Here is a 19,957-nt window from a genome sequence, read left to right as displayed (position 1 = left end):
CTGTTGGCTCCTGCTGGCGCTGTCCCTGGGAAGCCTCTGTGACTGCAGCAGTCACTGCCTTCGCCAGGGTTTTGGGTCTGTACAAACTACTCCACAGGAATTTCCTGAGGTGATGAGGAAGTCTTGTAGGAGCTGGTGGGTGGGGAGGAGTGTGTCAGGGCTGAAGAGACAGAAGCTCTGGTGAGATGAGGAGTTTAAAGCTGAGGAGCTAATTGGCAGTTAGTTGCCTGGTGCTGCAATGATGTGACAGCTGGAAAAACAAATCACAGAACTGTCAGGGTTGGAAGAAGGGACCTCGAGGGTCATCTAGCTTCAGCCCCCCTGCCATGGGCAGGGACACCCTCCACTAGATCTGCTTGTTCAGTGTTTGAGCAGCCTCAGAATGGAGACATTGAGGCCATTTTCTGTGTGTGCAGGGACAGACAGCTGCAGATGCACAGGCCTGAGCTTCTCCCAGTGTGCTGCTTCATCCTTCAGAAAGGGAGATGGGTGCTGTGCTCAGTGCCAGGCCTTAGCCCCTCTGGCCTGGCTAACAGTGCAGATGCTCTTGATGCTCACAGAGGTTCCTTCAGAACACAACTGTTGGGTGACTGATGCCCAGAGCCACTCACCATCTGTTGGCAGCAAGAATCATTTCAAGCTGGGTCTGTTGAGAGAGGCTGGAGTGCCAGTGCTGGTACACTGGGCATTGTCTGGGAAGCTGCTTTACCTGTTTTGCTGTGTATGGGCAAGTCCTGTCCAATGTTGTTGTGTGCAGAGGCCTGCTCCTGAGAAATAAACATGGTGTGGCTGAAATTACTCCTTCATCGAGCCAGCAGCTGCTGCTAGAAGTTGGGTTTTTGGTCTTGTTGATGTCCTTTGCAGGTTGTTTTCTGGTGAGAGTGGCTGTGGCAGCAGTCAACAAACAATACTGAAACCTTGGAGGAAATTGGGTGTGTTAGATGTGCAGGGGCTCAGTTCTTGTCTTTAAAACTACGACTTGATAAATTTGTGTGTGAAAGTAGAGCTGGTCCCTGGGGGTGTGAACTCCCACAGATACTGACAGGCACAAAGGGTTTGGAGTGCTGCTGTGGAGGTGGTGGTAATGTCTAGCCTGGAAATGTTTGCTCGTCCTTCTGCTTTTGAAATGTGATTTTACTTGTGCTAGCATTAGAGTGTCAGTAAATGCTGGAAGCAGCAGGATTTGGGAGCCAGGGGATTGTGGAGTGCAGTGTGGAGGCTGTACCTTGGGGAAATCTAAAGTAAGCAGCCAAATCCAGATTCTAATTTAGTGGGTAAAGCAAATATGTAGTATTTAAAATGACAGGAGATAAGAAGCAATCTGACACCAGAAGCAAAGCAAGAGCAGCACAAAGCCTTAATCACCTGATGTTTTCAGTCATTCTGGTCATCTTGGGTTTAAATCCATACAGAAAATCCATTGATGCAGAGTTGTTGTGATTTGAAGTGTAATTGCAGAGAGCATGAGGGCTGCTGGCTGAAGGCAGCAGCCATTAATTCCTTCAAAAAGGGCAGAATCTGCACTGGTGAAATTGAATATTCTGGTCTAAACTGGTGCATGGGTGGGAATAATCTGACTTGGCCTGGGAGGTGCCTGCTAATTCCTTGGGAAAGGGGAAACTACCTGAGGAATTGTGTTGTACATTGTCAGAACAAGAGGGTCACAAGCTGGAGACTTCCTTCAGAGCTGTGACTGCTGCACACATCCAGCCCCAGACTTTACCCATCTGGAGGCTGGTCCCCTGCCGGTATCCAGCCCGGAGTGATGATGCTGTAGCATCACCTGGTGCTGTACACAAGCCCTGGGTAGCTGCTGGGCCTGCAGAGAGGTGAATGATGGCTCCCTGTTAATTGCTGCTGTAGGTATGGCTGCTGGCTGAACTGTGTCCTGCAGGAGAGGATGTCTCCAGAGCAAATGCGCTTTGCCTAGCTGAGACCAAGTGTTTTGTGTTTCTTCCTCCTCAGTCTTTTCAGACAGAAATCTGACAGGCTGCTCACGACATCTCTGTGCAGCAGCAGGGCTCTGACACATTGCTTGATGGCTATCAGGACATGGTTTGGTGGTCATGGTGCTCTTAGGCTGACAGCTGGACTTGAGGATCTTAGAGGCCTTTTCCAACCCAAGCAGTTTGCTGATTGTGTGACACAGAGAGGCCCTCGTTTTGCTTAGGTCTGATGGGTGCCATACTGGTGGCACTGTGCCCTCTGACTCGTTCTGTGCGCTCCTGCCACCCCTTTACCTGATGCAAAGGTTTTACTACTGCAGCTATTGCTAAGCTTACCACCCCAGGAAGGCCCCAGTGAGCTGTTCTCTTAGCTGTAGCCATCATACAGTGAATAGGAGACGAAGTTGTTGCAGTGAAGGAACAGATGAATTTGTTTCCCATGGAGAGCCTGAGCTGGCAGGTCTGAGCAGAAACAAACAGGGGAGCTTCAGTAAAGGCAGTGGTTGCTTTTTGTGACCTGAACTGCTGCAGTAAGAGGAGTGAGAACGTGCTAAATGTGGAGCTTCCCTGTTGCTTCTGCCCTTCGCTGGCACAGGTGTGACAGGCAAGGCAGGGACTGCTTTAAAAGCCCCACAGAAGGCAGAAGCCCTCCAGTGCTGCTGTCACAGTGTGAGCTCTGTGGCACTAACCCTGGGGAAGGCCCTGGCAAAGAGGTTGCTGAAGGCAAGGGGGGAGACCTCAAGTGGCAGTGACCATCCAGTTCAATTCCCAGTGGAATTTATGAGCCCAGGTCATAGTTTCAGCCCCGCTGGGAGAGCATGCTGGCTCCCGTTTCCCTGGAGGGGAGTGGCTGTGTGATGAGCATGTTTGGAAGGCTGGCCCAGGAGATCACAGGTGTCCATTGGTCCTTTCTTTGTGCCCCAGAAGTGCCCAGTGCTGTGTTTGCAGATCTCATGTGCTTGAGCTGCAGAGCTGAGCAGTCCATGACTCGGTGGTGTGAGCGCTGTTTGAAACCCTCAGTCTGCCCTGAGCTCGTTTCCCTCAGCGAGCACGGAATGGCTGTCAGCTGCTGGGCTGCAAGGCTGGGTGGAGTCTGTGCTGACTTTAAGAGTGTTTCAAGTTTTGCATTTCTCTTGGTACCTGCAGGTTCTCCTGGGAAACAAGCGGATAACTCAGCCAGCGGCCAAAGGAACGACCTGGGGACCTCTAGCAAGGCTGGGAAGCTGAGCCATGCTTTCAGAGACCCCCGGGCAGGCAGGAAAGCTACAGAAGGACAAGTGGCAAAAGGAGGCGACGAGTCAGAGAGCGATTTTGAATCTGATCCTCCTTCTCCCAAGAGCAGTGAGGAAGAAGAAGAACAGGAGGATGAAGAAGTCTTGCAAGGGGAGAATGGAGACTTCAATGATGACAATGATACAGAGCCGGAGAACTTAGGCCACCGACCTCTTCTCATGGACTCTGAGGAGGAGGTGGAGGAGGAGGAAGAGGAGAAGCAGAGTTCTGACTCCGATTCTGATCGCACCAAGCAGAAATGTGGAGAAGGGCCCCTGAGCAGTAGGTTCAGAGATGGTGTGGACAGCAGTGAAGTCACAGAGCCTACTCCAGTGCCTACATCTGAGGTGCCAAGTACCCTAATCAAGGGGAACCCCGGCCAGGAGTTTGATGTGTTTGGGGCTGTACCCTTTTTCACTCTGCAGCCTCAGGCAGGGGAGAAGATGGACAAAGATATCTCTTCCCAAGTGGCTATTCCTGGCCTGACCCAAGAGCAGGATGACTTTGATGTGTTCACCAAGGCCCCCTTCAGCAAGAAGCTGTCTCAGCACGACGGCCAGCTGGCAGGAACCGTGCCTCTGCTCTCCCCCAGCTCTCCACACTGCGTGGACGTTTTTGGCTGCACCCCATTTCAGCCTTCCCTGCTCCCCAAGACCGGGGGCAGCAAGGAGGACCTGTTCGGGCTGGTTCCTTTCGAAGAGATCGCAGGGAGTCCGCAGCAGAAGGTGAAGCAGCAGCGCAGCCTGCAGAAGCTCTCCTCCCGCCAGAGGCGCCTGAAGCAGGAGGTGCCCAAGAACAACGGCAAGCGGCACCACGGCACCCCGGGCAGCACCAAGAAGGGGCCAAAGCCGAGCTACCGCACGCCGGAGCGAACCCGCAGGCACAAGAAGGCTGGGCGCAGGGACTCGCAGAGCAGCAACGAGTTCCTCACCATCTCGGACTCCAAGGAGAACATCAGCCTGGCGCTGCCAGACAGCAAGGACCGAGCCGGTGCTCTGCAGGCCGATGAGGTGCTGCTGGATCCCTTCGGAGCCAAACCCTTCCACCCGCCCGACCTGCTGCGGCATCCCCAGCACCAAGGCTTCGGTGACGGCCGCGGGGAGCACGGCGCGGTCGTGGTGGCCGGCAGGGCCAGGCAGAGCTCCTTGCACGGAGCCCTTCACGGCGCTGAGGGGCTGAAAACGGACGACTTTGGCGCGGTGCCCTTCACAGAACTGGTGGTGCAGCGCGCACAGAGCCAGCAGCAGCAGGCGCTGGAGCTGGACCCCTTCGGAGCGGCTCCCTTCCCTTCCAAGCATTAACTGCCTCCAGCTGGCTCCCCCTCCGCCTCTCCTGGTTGGTTCAGAGAGGAGCGAAGGAGCGGGGTGATGGATCTGCCTGAATTGCCTGGGAGCCAGGCTCTATGGCTTGCTGGAGTCCCACAGGGCCAGGCCAGCTTGCACAAGGAAATTCAGAAAGGTGGCAAACAGGGGCTTTGGGTGGGGGAGAAAAGCAGGACAGACCGACCTGCAGGATCAGCTTGTTCTGACAGGTGGCTCTCGGAACACAAGGAGAAATCAGACCTGAATGGCTGGCCCTGGCCTGTGCTGTCATTCTGCACTTTGGCCTTGCCTTTCCAGCCCTCTGATGTGCTGAGGTGGAGGTCCCAGGAAGGAGGTTTCCCATGAGTACAGCCAGGCTGATGGCAGCGGGACTGCGATGGTTCTTGTCTCTCGATTGCAGTAGACCCAAGAGCCAGGATGTACCAACAGCCAGACTGCTCTGCTGGAGGTAGTAGAGTCTCTGCTTCCTAGGTGAAAACTACCTTGATGAATCACAAAAATCAAGAAGCCAAGGCCTCAAGGGGCTGTGGCCCAGAGATCCAGAGCACACCTCTGGCCTGGGCCCTGGCAGCCATCTATGCAGCTGCAGAGGCAAAGGGCAGATCCTTTCTGTGTGCCTAATTGTTCAGTTTCATTTTGATTTTCTCAGTAAGTGCCATTAATGTAAAACAGCAAACTGGAAGTTTAGCATCCAGGCTAAAGGTCCTGAGAAGATAATGATCTGGGGGACAAAAAAAGCTGAGTGTAGAGGAGCAGGGAGGCAGGCAGTGCTTGCAGCACTTCCACTACTCAGTGTGTTGGGAGCAGAGGCTGGCATACCCCAGGAGGCCCTTGGGCACAGGGGCAGTGTTTCAGATAGCCCTGAGGTGCCACCATCAGATTTATTTGGTCACACATTGGGATCTGTGTCTGCAAATACCTTTTCTTTGGGGTTCTTGTGGCAAAGAAAATGTCTCTTCTCTCAAAGCTGTTGGGTTTTTTTAGGACAGTGCTGTTAGGAGGTGGCTGTAAGCTGCTGCTCTGTTCAGTGCTGGCTAACCTCTGAAATGTACTTTGAGAGAAAGTTTTGCTCCCTGCACTGAGCTTTGAGGAAACTTCTCTAGCCAGGCTGTGTGCAGGACCAGGGCAGCAGCAGCACAGCAGCAGCTCAGTTGCTCCTGCACCAGCAGCCTGCGTCCCACACCGCCAAGCCTTTCAGCAGGGCTCTGTCCTGCACGGTGCCTGCAGCCACGGCCGGAGCCATGCAGCCTGCGGTGCCCGCGGGCGAGGGAAGGCTGCTGTGCACAGACTCGCTGGCCATAGGGGTCCCTGCCCCGCCGGCAGGACGTGCTGTGGGTGGCAGGACAGCTCCTCTGCTGCCTCACAAGCTGTCTGCAGAGCAAGGCAGGCTCGAGGTGCTCCGATGTGCTGCTTTTGTCCGTGGCAGCCCTAGGGAGGGGGCGATTCCTCTGCTTTCACTTCAGATCTTGCTGGGCTACAGGCTGACAAGTAGGTAACTGGGTGCTGACAGATAGTGGCCATTAGGTGTCTGTGGTTATGTGTCCCCAAGCCTGCTGCTGGGTATGCAGTGGTCCTGTGAGGGTAAACATTTTTGGGAAACATGTTAAAAGGGAGTCTCTTGACTCCTCTGGGAGCAGGTCTGATGAAACCCTCCTCTGGACACACCTGAGATTTGCTTGCCCTCACCCTGGAACCTGCAGGGTCACATGTGTGTGACACCTTCATCACCTTCATTTGCTCACTTCAGCTTTCTCACAGGGTGCAAGTGACTCCACTTGCAGCTGTGCTGGGCTCAGCCTGCCTTTGCCAGGCTTAGAAATCACTCCTAGGAGGTGACGAGCAGAAAGGTTTTGGTTCTCTTTGCACAGCAGTTCCCTAGGCTGCCCTTCTGCTGTTCTCACTGGGGCTGTGCCAGAGGCTGCAGGAGGCACAGGCCAGGTTTGTAGCATTTTCTGATACTCAGGTTAACTCTTGGCTTTTTTGCCTCTGCCTTCCTATGGTTTCCTTCTGATCTGTGGCCTGCCTAAAGAGCTATTGGACCAGGATGGTGTAAGAATGGGGTATTCTAATGCAGCAGGCACTTCCCCATGCTCTGCACTGTGGCCAGGCCTCAGCACAGCTACAGGCAGCAGCTTTTCCAGGAGGGAAAGCACCTGCGGGGCTGGCTGGGCCCTGTGGTGCCCACTGTGCATGGGGCTTGGCTCCATGGCTGCTGGGCACACAGGGCAGAGGCCCTGCAGGCTTGGTGTGGACCTCAGTGCTGAGGAAGAGGAGGAGCAGGAGGTGGGTGCCAAGTTCCATCTGTTTGCCCCAAGGCTGCCGGCTGAGGAGCCCTGCAGGTTGCTTTCCCTGGGTGGCAGCTTGGCCGGTATCTGGCGGGGCTGTGGGGGGTGCCATGGCAGACAGGGGAGCTGAGGGGAGGTGAGGTGAAAGCAGACTCTGAAGTTGCTCTAGAACTGGTGCAGTGCCTCTGGCTGCATATGAGCTACAGCTTTCTAATGGCCTTAATAAACCTGGCTCTTGGTATTCTAGCTCTGAGCCAGGCCTGTGCGTTAATGTAGCGCTTTTGTTTCTAGAGTTAAAGTGATTTTCCTCCTTCACCATGGCTTAAGAGCTATCAGTTTGCCTCACTGAGCTGACTTTGCCTGGTGTACATTGTTTATACACAGCTCAGCCCGACTTTGGGGCTCATTTCGGCTCAGATCAGCAGAGCTGCCGTGTGGGTCTGTGGGGAAGGCATCCTCTTGCCTTCACCTGGGCTGCCTGTGCTCATCTGTGTGTCCTCACCCTGCCTGGAATGCACTGGACATGCACCACAGCATCTGTGAGGACAGAAGCAGCAAGGTAAGGAGCTGACCCTTCCAACCCAAATATCTATGGGTTTGTACAGCTTCTCCTGCAGCATGGGGAGCGACTGCACCAGAGGCCTTCTGGAATCAGCTACTTGAGAGAGAGAGGGGCTGCCAGAAGGTGCTAGGAAGGCCTCACTGGTTGTGGTTGTTGAAAGTACAGTGGGATGGGGGCGTCTCTGCAGGCTCCCAGGGAGTGCAGCTGCTTTGAGCAGCCTGCCTTAGGTGGCCCTTGTGAGGACCAGCTGTGGAGAAAACAGCTTCTAGTCACAGAGTGTCCCAGTTAGCAAACCCAAGTACTGTGAAAACCATCTGATCTCTTTGCTACTGTGAGAAACAGTTTGTCTGGAGCCTTTGATGCTGCCTGGTGTATTTTTATAGATGGGTGTACCCTAAAGGATCTCCATGCTCCACACATCCCCTGGCTGCTGGGGCTGCTCTGGGCTTGGCAAGGCAGCAGCCACACTCACGGTGCTGAGGTGGGGCAGTGAGTAGTCACAGCCTCAGGCAAGGGCAGAGGGTGGCTGCAGAAAACCAAGGGGGCTGTGTACAGATTGATCTGTGACTGAGGCATGCCTCTAGTGTTAAAGAGCATCAAGAGGATTTGAAATTGCTGGCATTCAGCTTCCAAGTGCACTTTCCTCGACTACACTTCCACTTCTTGTTAGACTTCACATTTCTAAAGCTTTTGTTTTTTGTGTACCACTAAACAGAGAACTTTAACTTTTTGTGACTCTGATGTATGGCAGTTGGTAAATAAACACACGTGGTGACAGTGACCGTGCAGCTCTCCTTAAGTGTTCACACTCAGGCTTTCTTTTACTTGATAAGCAACATTGCTTCTCCTGATGGCTCTTTGTGGCTCTAGGCTGCTCCAAACTCTCCAAAACGTTTTCCAATACCATTTCCCCCCCCCCCCCCCGCTTTCTTTGTCCTGCTTGTTGAATATCTGCTAATGCTGTACCATTTGTAATCCCTTAGGTTCAGTGTCACTCTAAGGCCTTTCCTGCAGAAGCTTGCACAGCTGAGATGATCAGCTCGTTTGCCTAGAGATGCTCCTCCAACCCCCCACAGAGAACACAAAGCAGCGTGAGCAGAACCATCCTGCAGTCTCCCTCTGTATCTAAACCCAGGGGAGGTGACAGACATCGTATAGCTGAACCATTCATCTCTGTCCTTGCACCAGGTGAGAAGCAAGAATGAGGTCACTCCTTCCACTGAACTGGACTTTATTTACAGGCTCAGTATGTACAGAAAAGACCAGCATGCAGCTTGTGAGTGTGGTCAGGGTCATAAAAAGGCAGAGCTCTGTAGTCAGTTTCCTTAACCAGGGAAAACTGCCAGAGCAATTTAAAGTCTACATACAAAACACATCAGCAGACTTGAAGGTCAGTCAGTTTCTGGCACACAAACACACTCTTGGCTATTACTGTTCACCTAATACTGGGCACAGGTTTTGGCAGGTTCCTTGGCAGGCCTCAGTAGCAGCAGTTAGTACACTTGAAACTTGGCTGGCACGTTTGGGAGTATTAAGGAGTCAGTGTTTACACTGCAAGGCTCAAAGGCTGGGACTTCAATCTCAAATGCAGTCAGTTCTGGAGTTAAAAATACAACAAACCAACCAAACCCACCCCCTGAAACTGGCAGGGGCTTGGCATTACTCTGCAGCAGGATCCTGCCCTGCCCTCTCCACCCCAAGGAGTGCTCAGGGGCCTGACGGCAAGTTCCCAGCAATATTCCACGCCCTTGGCCCACCTCTCTCAGACAGGCCGAGGGAGCTTGGCTTGTCTGGCCTGGAGAAGAGGCTGACCTGCCCACTCCGAGAATGGCACTGCAGAAAGCCAGCCTCTCTGCCTCTGAGAAGCCAAACTCCATCAAAGGAAAACCCTCCCCAAGCAGAAGAGGCACTGGTGGAGCATTCATTCACTAAGGGCTTCTCATAGCACAGCTCTGAGCTTGGCTGCCCGAGGCCTCCCTGTCCACTGCAAGGCAGTGCCAGCTCTTCCTACCCTTCAAGTGCCCTACCAGTGTGTGAAACAGGCTGCTGGCAGAGGAGATGCTGGGATGCCACCGAAGGCCACGCTGCAGGTACCACGACTCCCATGGAGGTGAGCTAGGACAGTGTGTAATCCCAGAGCAGAACACTTCTGCCTGTGGCAGAAGTAGGAACAGTCTAACACGAGCTCTGCCCATGCCCTTGCATCCTTCCACTGCCCTGCTCACAAACATGAACCCCTGGGATTAAGTCCTGACAGCATCTTGAAGCAAGCAGGTTGCTAACACTGACACAGAGTCAGATGGGACAGCAGCAAGTGGTTCCTGGGCTGTGGTGGCACAAGCTCAGCTGCTCTGCAGAAGCTGCTTACAAACAAAGCTTCCTAATTCCAATCCTGTTGGAATAGCTGGCACCCACTGAGGTCAGTTGTGCTTAGCTACAGCCAGTGAGTGGCCTGGCTGTAGCACGGCTCCTGCTGAGCAGTTTGTGGGAGAAGGCTTCACAACAGATTCCAAACCCAGGGCAGCCTCCCTACCATGCAAGCTCATGGTGAGAGGTTGTTTGCAGTAAGAAACTCTGAGGCCACTGTGCAACATAGAATCATAGAACAGTTTAGGTTGGAAGGGACCTCAAAGCTCATCCAGTTCCAACCCCCTCTCATAGGCAGGGACACCTCCCATTAGAACAGGTCACTGAAGACCTCATCCAACCTGGCCTCGAACATCTCCAGGGAGGGAGCAGCCACAGCCTTCCTGGGCAACCTGTGCCAGTGTCTCCCCACCCTCACTGTAAAGAACCCTTTTCTAATATCTAGCTTGAATCTCCCCTCTGCCAGTTTAAACCCATTACTCCTTGTCCTGTCATTACAAGACCTTATAAATAGTCTCTCTTCAGCCTCCCTGTAGCCTCCTTCAGACACTGGAAGGCTGCTACAATGTCTCCTGGAAGCCTTCACTTCTCCAGGCTGCAGAGCCCCAACTCTCTTAGCCTGTCCTTATAGCAGAGCTGCTGTAGCTCTCTGAGCATCTTCATGGCCTCCTCTGCACTGGCTCCAACAGTTCCATGTCCTTCTTGTGCTGGGCGCTCCAGAACTGCACACGGGACTCCAGGTGGGGCAGAGCAGAGTAAAGGGGGAGAATGCCCTCCCTTGCCCTGCTGGCCACACTGCTCTTGCTGCAGCCCAGCACACAGTTGCTGTCTGGGCTGCACTCACACTGCAGGCTCCTGCTGAGCTTTTCATCAACCCAGACCCTCAGGTCCTTTTCCTCAGGGCTGCTCTCAGCCATTTGCCACCCATCCTGAATCTGTGCTTCATTGGTTAGAAGGCCAAAGGTCAGCAGGTTGACCTCCTGAGGTGAGTATAACAAACACAACATAAAAAAAAATCTTAGCTGATTGCAAGATGAGAACAAACGTCGAGTTCATGGGCCCAGGGCTGCTCCCCAGGTGCTGTAGAACAACTTGTCCCTTGGTACCAAGAGGATCCAGAGACGCTTCCTGAAGTACTGGCACTGCCCAAGGTGGGCGAGGCAACGTCAAGATCTGAGCTGCAGATGTAGCTGTGGGTGATGTTTGACCTTAGCTTCCAGAAAAAGCTCTTGTCCAGCAGAGTAGAGGAGCCCACCAGATGCAGTTTCACACCTGCCCAAAGCAGTGCTGGAGCGCATCAGCCAGACTCTGATCATCATAGTGCTGTGAGGAGAGCCCAGGCCAGACCTACAGTGCTGTGGTGGTCCCCACTGCTGTCAGGAGTATTCACTGTGGGCTTGGCAAGGCCTGCAGAGCAGTGCACAGCCCTGTTAGCTCACTTCTGCTTGTATTCCCCACTGAATGCCAAGCTGGAGAGTTCACCTTTCCAGCATCCTAGCCCAGCAAGGCCTGATTTGGACTTGATTGCAGGACAGGAAATGGCTGTCAGGTCCCAGGCAGTGCTCTTCAGTTTTGCAGCAGCTTTTTGCCAGAAACAGTCCAGAAGTCAGCAAAGGAACTGCCTCAGCACTTCACAGTTCAGCTTGCCAGGGAAGGTCCAGACCCTCAACGGCAGGAATTTCATTGCAGTGCCTCTGGAATGCAGAGGGAAAACAAGTTCAGTCCTTTCCTATGCATACGATCTCTGTAACCTAATGGCCACAAAATCCAGCTCAGTGCTAAAACCTGAGAACAGCCTGAGGAAAGGGCTGCTGGGGAACAAACACTAATGACAGCTTGAGACTACTGAAGTTGTGCACCAGAGCTAGCAGGGATCTTGCAGACCTGCTTCTAACCTCTGCTCCAGGGCACTGCTGCTTTAGTTGCAGCCAGCGTTGCACCAGCCGGGCCAGCCTTTGCCTGTGGGAAGCTGATCAAGGTGGGTGAGTGAAAGCTGTGGCAAGCTAACGCCAGGGCTGCTTAACCCTCTCCTTGTCCCAGGAGGATGTGGGTGCAGTACCTTGGCTCACAGGCCCGGGCTGTACTCGGGGCAGGGCTTGCTGTGTCTGTACTGCATGATGTACACCATGGACTGGTGCCACCAGTACAGCATCACCACTGCCAGGACGTGCCAGACTTGGTGACTCGAGCCGAGGTAGTTCAGCTGTCCTGGGGATAAGAAAGAGGGCAAGGGGTTAAATTCAGTAGCAACTCCTGCAGTACAGCTAGCAGTCTGCCTCCTCCAGAGCTCAGCTAAGCACTGCACTTGCTGGGAGGCTGTGGAAGTTTAACAACCTCGATCAGAAGGTTCTGATGCAGACACACACAGAGCATTTTAGTCTGTGTGAGAATACTTCAGGGGCACATGGTCAACAGGAGGTTCAGGACTCACAGCAAGGACCTTGAAAAGACCCAGAAAAGAATTTCCTACCTGGAAAGTATCTTTCTGGAACTTTGGAAATATAGAAGAGAAAAGCTACAGCAGCGATGAAGTACATGACAGCTACCCGGGGAGCAAACTCCTGCAAAAGAAAAGGAAGCTCTCCTGTTCTGTTAGAAGGCAAGAAAGAGGGGAGAAAAAGCCCCTGAAGATGAAAAAGGCATAACAAAAGTGAACCTTGCTTCACTGCCTGTGTTTATCAATAGCCACAATCCACCGGGGAAGCAAATGCCAAAGTTTGGGCAATAAGGGAAGGGAATCAGCTTGTTTAATCCCCCTGCCAGTGCCCAGGGTGCTCGGTGTTCCTGTGCAGCCTGCAGCAGGCAGGGAATGTGTCAGCAAAAGGCTCTCCCCAGAACCCTGATCTCACACAGAACAGCCAGGAGCGAGACTTGTGTGCAGCACCTCGGTTACTGGCAGGGACTGCAGGCAGTGCAAGCCAAGGCACAGGATGGCAGAGTGCAACAGCAGGGCCTCTCCCCAGCCTCTGCCTTGTCTTTACCTGTACGATGGCTGCGCCGATGCCGCCGTTGAGCCAGACCCAGTGGATGGTGGGGATGATGCCATAGCCAGACACAGAGCAGAAGATGACAGAGCGCAGCCTGTGCCACTGCTGTGTGAGGTAACTGGGGTGGATCTGAGCAAAGAACACTGCCAGGATCATGGCCAGCACAGTGATCAGGTAGACCTGGCGCCAGTACTGCAGAGAGAAGAACAAGAGCAAGGCTGGGGGCTTTCTCCTCATGAGGCAGGCTCAGGGTAGCAGGCTGGCATTAGATGTGAGGGTGACCCAGGTGCTGTCACTGCTGCAAGCAGCGTGATGGGCCCACAGTGACCAGGTTCCCCTGTGTCACCCTAGTGCCAGCTGCCTGGCACAGCTGGCAGAACATCCTTCCTGCCAAGCCTTTGCCAAACACCTTCCACACACCTCTGCCTCAGCAGACTGGTTCAGCTGCCTGATGGCTGCACCCACTGCAAGCAGGCTGGAACTTGGGCCTCTGAAGAGAGCTTATTTCATTTGTCCTCTGTTAGGTGAGCAGAAAATAAGCTTGTTCCTGCCTCAGGCAAGCTACCTAGTTGGAAATAATGTTTGAATTGCTTGTGAAGGGGACACATCCCATCATCAGCCTCATGACAAGGGAGGACCTGTAAAGCTTGTCCTGCCTTCATATAGATGTAAATACTTGCTTGAGGCTTGTGTGACTGACAGCTGGAGAGGAAACCCTCCATTTCTGTCATGTCACCAAACCAGGCTCTCCTGCTGTCAGAAAGACCTTGGCTCAGTTCCCATCTCCTCTGCCAACTAATATTCTGTCTCACAGGATCACAGAACAGTAGGAGTTGGAGAGGACCTCTGGAGATCTGAGTCCAAGCCTCTTGCCAAGGCAGGGTCACCTACAGACCACCACCCAGGTGCGTCTGGAATGTCTCCAGACATGGAGACTCCACCACCTCTCTGGGCTGCCTTGTCCAGTGCTCCTTCACCCTTAGAGAAATGTCTCCTCATGTTTAGAGGCAATGTTTGGACAGCCTGCAGTGACCTCCCTTCCTACAGTGTGGAACTAGGAGCTCAGAGCACGCTCCAGACTCACGTTGTTGCAGTAGAAGGCGTAGAAGACGCCCGAGACGTAGCAGCCCAGGATCCCAATGGAGATTCCTGCATAGTCCAAGGCCATCCAGCGCCGGCTGGTCTTCTCGGAGCGGTGGCAGCAGAACAGATGGTAGCCCACGGAGCAGAGCATGCAGACCTGCAGAGTGCAGACAAGAGGCATCCACCCCTGCAGCAGGCTGCAGCCTGGCGCCTCAGAGCACAGGCGTGCCCCGTTCTGAGTTCAGCAGCACAGCTTGCTGCGGGCAGCTCCCATCCTGCCAGAGAGCAGCAGCAACTCCGGTGAGCTTCTCTGGCAGGTGGAAGAAGGAACAGCAAACTTGGCAAGCCATGATAACCCCAACTTGCACAGCTTGGAAAGCTGGGCTCTGGTGTCCACAACCTCCTTACAGGGACCTGCAGAGAGCAGTGAGGTCTCTCCTGAGCCTCCTCTTCTCCAGACTGAACAATCTCAGTTCCTTCAGCTGCTCTTCACCAGCCCTGTTCCCCAGACCCTTCACCAGCTTTACTGCCCTTCTCTGGACATGCTCCAGCCTCTCAGTGTCCTTCTTGGAGAGGCCCAAAACTCAACCCTGTGTTTGAGGTGTGGCCTCATCAGGGCCAAGTAGAGAGGGACAATCCCTACCCAGCTCCTGCTGGCCACACTACTGCTCCTCCTGGCCAGGCTGATGTTGGACAAGTCAGCTGTTTGCCACAGCCTCTGTCCTATGCTAGCTCTGTTTATCCTGTCTGTTAAAACAGCTCAGTTCAAGCACTAATCCTGGCAGTTGCCTTTACAAGCAAAGTCACTGCCCAAGCTCCCCGGAGCGAGCTCCCCAGCCCGGCCCCTACCTGGAAGCAGAAGAGACAGACTGAGCAGATGACAAAGTCCTCCCGGGAGGCGCCAGCAGCCGGCAGCACGGCCGTCAGGTCGTAAATCCCCAGCGTGAAGAAGAGGACAAACCCGAGCAGGTGGCTCCAGATGTTTACAGTCTCGTTGGAGAGGATGAAAAGGCTGCAGGGAGAGACGCCGAGAAGGGGGTGTGAGCCGGAGCCCGGCCCGATGGGCCCGGAGTGGTGCGGGAAGGGATGTGTGGGTCGGGGATCGACCCCCGAGCGGGGAGTAGGATCTACCCTCACCTCTTGAGGCAGAGCCGAGAGGGAAGGTAGGCCCGGTAACCGTCGGTGATGTAGGGGTTGTCCTTCAGGAAGACGGGGATCTGCTCGTAGGTGTAGAGGCGGATGCCGCGGGGCACCAGCACCGGCCAGTACTGGTAGCTGCCCAGCTCGATGTAATGCGCGCTCCGCAGCAGCTTCTGGTGCATCCTGCCCGCCCCGGCCCGCCGCCGCCGGCCGGAGCCCGCCGCATCGCCCTCCCGCTGCTCCCGGCACCGGCTGCTAGGGCGCCCGGGGGTGACGTCACTGCACGGCGACACCGCCGCCGCCCCCCGTGCAGCGCACGCGCTCTGCAGCCCCGCGCGGGGGCGCCCGTGCCCGCCTCGCGCCGTGCCCTCCTCGCGCTGTGCCCGCGTGCGAGGCCGCAGCCATGTTCCCGCCGCTGGCCGAGGCCCGGCCCCGGCGAGCTGCCCGCGGCCGCCTCTGAGGGAAACCAAGCTCCAGCCCGGGCTGAACGGAGCGGCTGCTGCGCGCCTCTCGGTGCCCCGAGCGCGGTGCCCAGGGCCGTCACCGGGCCTCAGGCGAACGGAGCGGCTGCTGCGCGCCTCTCGGTGCCCCCAGCGCGGTGCCCAGGGCCGTGACCGGGCCTCAGCCTGGGGCGAACGGAGCGGCTGCTGCGTGGCCTGTGCGCGCTGCGTGTAAGTGCCCCGAGCGCGGTGCCCAGGGCCGTGACCGGGCCTCAGCCCGGGCCTCACGGAGCGGCTGCTGCGTGGCCTGTGCGCGCTGCGTGTAAGTGCCCCGAGCACGGTGCCCAGGGCCGTGACCGGGCCTCAGCCCGGGCCTCACGGAGTGGCTGCTGCGTGCCTGTGCGTGCTGTCTGTAAGTGCCCCGAGCACGGTGCCCAGGGCCGTGACCGGGCCTCAGTCCGGGCCTCACGGAGTGGCTGCTGCGTGGCCTGTGCGTGCTGTCTGTAAGTGCCCCGAGCACGGTGCCCAGGGCCGTGACCGGGCCTCAGCGGGGGCTCACGGAGCGGCTGCTGCGTGGCCTGTGCGCGCTGCGTGTAAGTGCCCCGAGCACGGTGCCCAGGGCCGTGACCGGGCCTCAGCCCGGGCCTCACGGAGTGGCTGCTGCGTGGCCTGTGCGTGCTGTCTGTAAGTGTCCCGAGCGCGGTGCCCAGGGCCGTGACCGGGCCTCAGCCCGGGCCTCACGGAGCGGCTGCTGCGTGCCTGTGCGCGCTGCGTGTAAGTGTCCCGAGCGCGGTGCCCAGGGCCGTGACCGGGCCTCAGCCCGGGCCTCACGGAGCGGCTGCTGCGTGGCCTGTGCGCGCTGCGTGTAAGTGTCCCCAGCACGGTGCCGAGGGCCGTGACCGGGCCTCAGCCCGGGCCTCACGGAGCGGCTGCTGCGTGGCCTGTGCGGGCCGTCTGTAAGTGTCCCGAGCACGGTGCCCAGGGCCGTGACCGGGCCTCAGCCCGGGCCTCACGGAGCGGCTGCTGCGTGGCCTGTGCGGGCCGTCTGTAAGTGTCCCGAGCACGGTGCCGAGGGACTCCTCCGTGCTGAGTTAGCAGCTGAGTTCGTGGTCTCAGAGGTCTGTTCTAACCTACTCTGTGGTGTGTTCTCTGGACTCTGTGAAGTACCAGACCCTAAACAAGCAACTCGGTATGAGCCAGCAGTGTGTCCCGGTAGCCAAGAAGGCCTATGGCATCCTGGCTTGCGTTAGAAACGCTGTGTCCAGCATGAGCAGGGAGGTGACTGTCCCCTTGGACTCAGCTCTGGCGAGGCCACACCTTCAGTGTTGTGTTCAGCTTTGGGCACTCCATTACAGGAGGCATGTGGAGGTGCTGGAGCGAGTCCAGAGGAGGGCAAGGAAACTGGGGAAGGGCCTGAAGAATAAATCTTGTGAGGAACAACTGCAGGAGCTGGAGATGGTTGGTTTGATAAAGAGGAGGCTGAGGGGAGACCTGATTGCTGTCTACAGCTGCCTGAGAGGACCTTGTAGAGAGGTTGGTGCTGATCTCACAGGTAATTAGTGCTAGAACAAGTGGAAGTGGTCTCAAGCTACAACTGGTTGGGTTTAGCTAGATATCAAGGAAGAAATTTTCCCAGCAAAAGTGGTCAGGCATTGGAATGGGCTGCCCAGGGAGGTGGTGGAGTCACCAACCCTGGTCATTTGAAAGTTGTTTGGCTGTGGTGCTTAGGGAGATGGTTTAGGATGCAGCTTGCAGGGTAGGGGTATCAGCTGGACTTGGTGATTCTGAGGAGCTTTTCCAAACAGAATGTTTCTGTGATTAAAGAGTCATGAAAAAGACTCTTCCAAAGGATATTCTTTTCTTGAACAGGAAAGCTTGCAGTTTCTGTGCCAGTTGCTTTATTTTTTCTCAAAGGGAGAAGGTAGTCTTCAGGCATAGTCTGACTCCTGTTTTTAGAGCTGAAAGCAAGAGTGCCCCAACACCCTGCCCTTCCCTTCCAGTAATGTGCTCCTCCAAGGTCTTTTGTCTCATCACACAAAATGAGAGAGCTGGTGTGACAAGTAGGGAAGATTTTCCCATGGCAGAGAGATTTGTCTTGTGAAGTGAAGGACTGGGGGTGCTGGGTGTTGGAAATCAAGAGTGACAGAACAGCCCAGGTGTTCAGATCCTGGCCACTGCAGCAGCTCCAGCTGTGCTTCCTCTTCCACACGTTTCCATGTTTAGCTGCTGGGTTACCCGAATTAAGCCAGTTCTGGTCAAGAGGAGCTCTTGAATGTTTCTATGAACCAATCTTTTACTGAGATTTCGTAGTGTCAGTGCACTGAACACAGTATTCCTGCCTCTGCAGACCTGCTGATGGTTTCTTGTGCCTCCTTCCCAGCTGCATGTTTTCCTCCTCCATGTTCCACAGAGCTTGGGAGAATTACCCCTAGGAATTGTGTTCTCAGGGCTAACCCAGCAGGTTAGCTGGAAGAAGCCTCCTTGTATTCTCACCTGTTTGGGAGGTGACAGAATGGGTCATTCTCATCTGATGGATTTTCTGTCCTCCTTATTGCTTTCTGCTTCTGGTTGGTTTTTGGTTTTGGTTTTTTTTTTTTCTTCTCCTTCTATCTGAGCTTGTGATTAATGAAATGAGTAAGAATAATTTGGGAGGACACACAGAGAAAACACCTTCTGAAAGCAGATCTATAGGCATAGGTCAGAGAGGAGGAGAGAATCCCGCATAGCACTGCTCTGCTGACTTTAGGAGGGAGCACAGGATATCCCTTCTGCAGACAGTAGTCACCTTGGGGGGAGTGGGAAGCTCAGGGAGTAATAAAACACCGTGCAGAATGGTGCAGTGCTGGCAAGGGCTAAGTTGTGAAGTGTCTCGGTGGGTCTCACACCCAACAGGGTCATGTCATGGGAGCACCGAGGAGGCAGAGTTTCCTGGAAACAAAATCCTGGGAGACTGCAAAGGTGTTGCCTGGTAGCTTGCTGGAAAGGGAAATAACTCATAGGCTGCCAGTGTGTCTGTGCTGCGGGGGAAGAACAATCCAGTTTGAGCTGTGCTACAAATAAGAAGGGGAATGTCCTGTCTTGGTCACCCTGGTGTGCACCTGGCAGCTGAAATCTCTGAACCAGGATGGTGACACCTAGCTAGCCAGAAAACATTAACTTGGTGGCAGACTTTTCTTCACAGGTATCCCACTGGCTTCTCTCTTCGGAGAATGAGGGAGTTAGGCATTTAAAGGAGCAAGCACGTTACCCCTGTTGTGTGACTGCAACTACCCCAGGAGCCTCTCGCTGCCACACACAGTGAGCTGGGGACGTGGCATTTCTGCCATCTCCTGCTGGCACAGGAGGAGGGGTCACTGCTCACTGAGTGCTGGCAGTCTTTGTCAAGACAAATACGGCTTGGAAAGTTGCTAGCAAGTTACAACCTTAATTAGTCTTAATTGTCCATTGAATCATTAGCTCACAGAGAACATTACACCTGGAAAAGACACTTTGTTTCTAAGCCCTCCAAGAGCTCAGTCAGAAGGAATCGGAGCTGACAGCGCCTTTTTTTTTTGTTATAAAAGAAGCTTTAATTGGCTTTTCAGTTAAAGCTTTGAAGCTTTGATAGGAAAAGTGTTATAGGTTAAATTAATAGGGAAAATCGAGAAACAATTAGGGCAGCTTTAAATTAATTACTTACACTATTTATTTTGACCTTCTTGAGCAATTGTGTTGTATGCGTGAGTGATTGAAATTAGCCATCTGTGCAAGATAGCTTTGACCTAAATTGACCTTCTGGGGGAAGGAAGGAACTTGCCCTAATTCCTCTACAGTAACCCTAATTTTCCTGGCAGAAAGGCTTAATTAGGAGTACTGAGGAATGTGCCTGAGAGGTTTGGTGCAAACAAAGGTAAGGAAGGACTCACAGAGATGGCTGTGGAGATAACATGGGAGCCAAGCTTTGTTGTTGACCCAACTGCACTTTGCTGGGTTGCATCTCCTGTTGCCAGCAGCGTTCCGGCAGAGGCACGCAAAATATAACCCCGTACTAGTGCTTAGCCTGCTGTCTGGGAAGGAGCAGCAGGCTTATTTGAGCTCCCTGGTATCGGTTCTGCAGTACCCACAGGATCTGTACGTGCCCTGCCGCCTTCCACTGGGGCATTTCAGGGAACAAATGACCCGGAAGAAGAGTTACCCAAATATCTCAAATGCTTGTGGCAAAAGCCCCAGTCAACCGAAAAACAACAAAGTTTGTTCAGTTTTGAAACTGAAAGGGTGAAATTATTCCTGTTGCTGATTTTGGAAGCGTTTAAACATTTCTCCCCTCCCTGCTTTTCCTGTCTCTGCCAGGCGCACCCCTGAAGTGCTGCAACTGGGCAAGGGGAGGCAGCAGGTTGGGTGCTCAGGGTCCCAGGCAGCTGGGAGAGCCCATGGTTTCCCCAAAGGCAGGACTTGACTGTCGCCTGCCGCTCCTGCGTATCTCTCCTCCAGGTGTCAGCCTGGCACTGCGCTTCCAGCCCGGCAGCCGCCTCCTCCCCGGCGTCCGACTGAGCAGGGAGCTGGTGCCGCGCATC

At 54.7% G+C, this 19,957-nt stretch overlaps 2 protein-coding genes across 3 annotated transcripts in view; one reads left to right on the top strand and one right to left on the bottom strand.

Moving 5' to 3' along the window:
• Positions 1-8,168, top strand: part of BMP2K (BMP2 inducible kinase) — a 53,649-nt gene extending 45,481 nt beyond the window's left edge. Inside the window, exon 16 of the mRNA XM_064149651.1 lies at positions 3,093-8,168. Coding sequence (XP_064005721.1) covers positions 3,093-4,519 — 1,427 coding nt within the window. The 3' untranslated portion in view covers positions 4,520-8,168. The remainder of the gene's footprint in view (positions 1-3,092) is intronic.
• Positions 8,169-8,601: 433 nt separating this feature from the next.
• Positions 8,602-15,228, bottom strand: PAQR3 (progestin and adipoQ receptor family member 3). Of its 2 annotated transcripts, XM_064149654.1 has the most exons (7): positions 14,962-15,228; positions 14,674-14,836; positions 13,826-13,981; positions 12,736-12,933; positions 12,225-12,315; positions 11,814-11,962; positions 11,367-11,448 (listed from the first exon to the last, which is right to left on the bottom strand). In XM_064149654.1, exons 1-6 carry the CDS (start codon positions 15,144-15,146, stop codon positions 11,820-11,822), a joined length of 936 nt encoding a protein of 311 aa, XP_064005724.1. In that variant the 5' UTR covers positions 15,147-15,228; the 3' UTR covers positions 11,367-11,448; positions 11,814-11,819. The 2 variants fall into 2 exon arrangements, with proteins under 2 accessions (XP_064005726.1, XP_064005724.1); XM_064149656.1 differs by lacking the exon at positions 11,814-11,962 and having other exon boundaries at positions 8,602-11,448.
• Positions 15,229-19,957: the final 4,729 nt, after the last annotated feature.

The sequence above is a fragment of the Pogoniulus pusillus genome, chromosome 10, assembly GCF_015220805.1.
Source record: "Pogoniulus pusillus isolate bPogPus1 chromosome 10, bPogPus1.pri, whole genome shotgun sequence".
Classification (NCBI taxonomy): domain Eukaryota; kingdom Metazoa; phylum Chordata; class Aves; order Piciformes; family Lybiidae; genus Pogoniulus; species Pogoniulus pusillus.
This window is presented reverse-complemented; position numbering and strand designations above follow the sequence as displayed.

Excerpts from the sequence above, each read along its gene's own strand:
- PAQR3 (XM_064149654.1), bottom strand. The coding sequence starts at position 15,146 with ATGCACCAGAAGCTGCTGCGGAGCGCGCATTACATCGAGCTGGGCAGC. Across the intron at positions 13,982-14,673 it reads TCTGTCTCTTCTGCTTCCAG|GTCTGCATGCTCTGCTCCGT; the intron begins GTAGGGGCCGGG and ends TGCACTCTGCAG. Across the intron at positions 12,316-12,735 it reads TCGGCGCAGCCATCGTACAG|GAGTTTGCTCCCCGGGTAGC; the intron begins GTAAAGACAAGG and ends TTTCTTTTGCAG.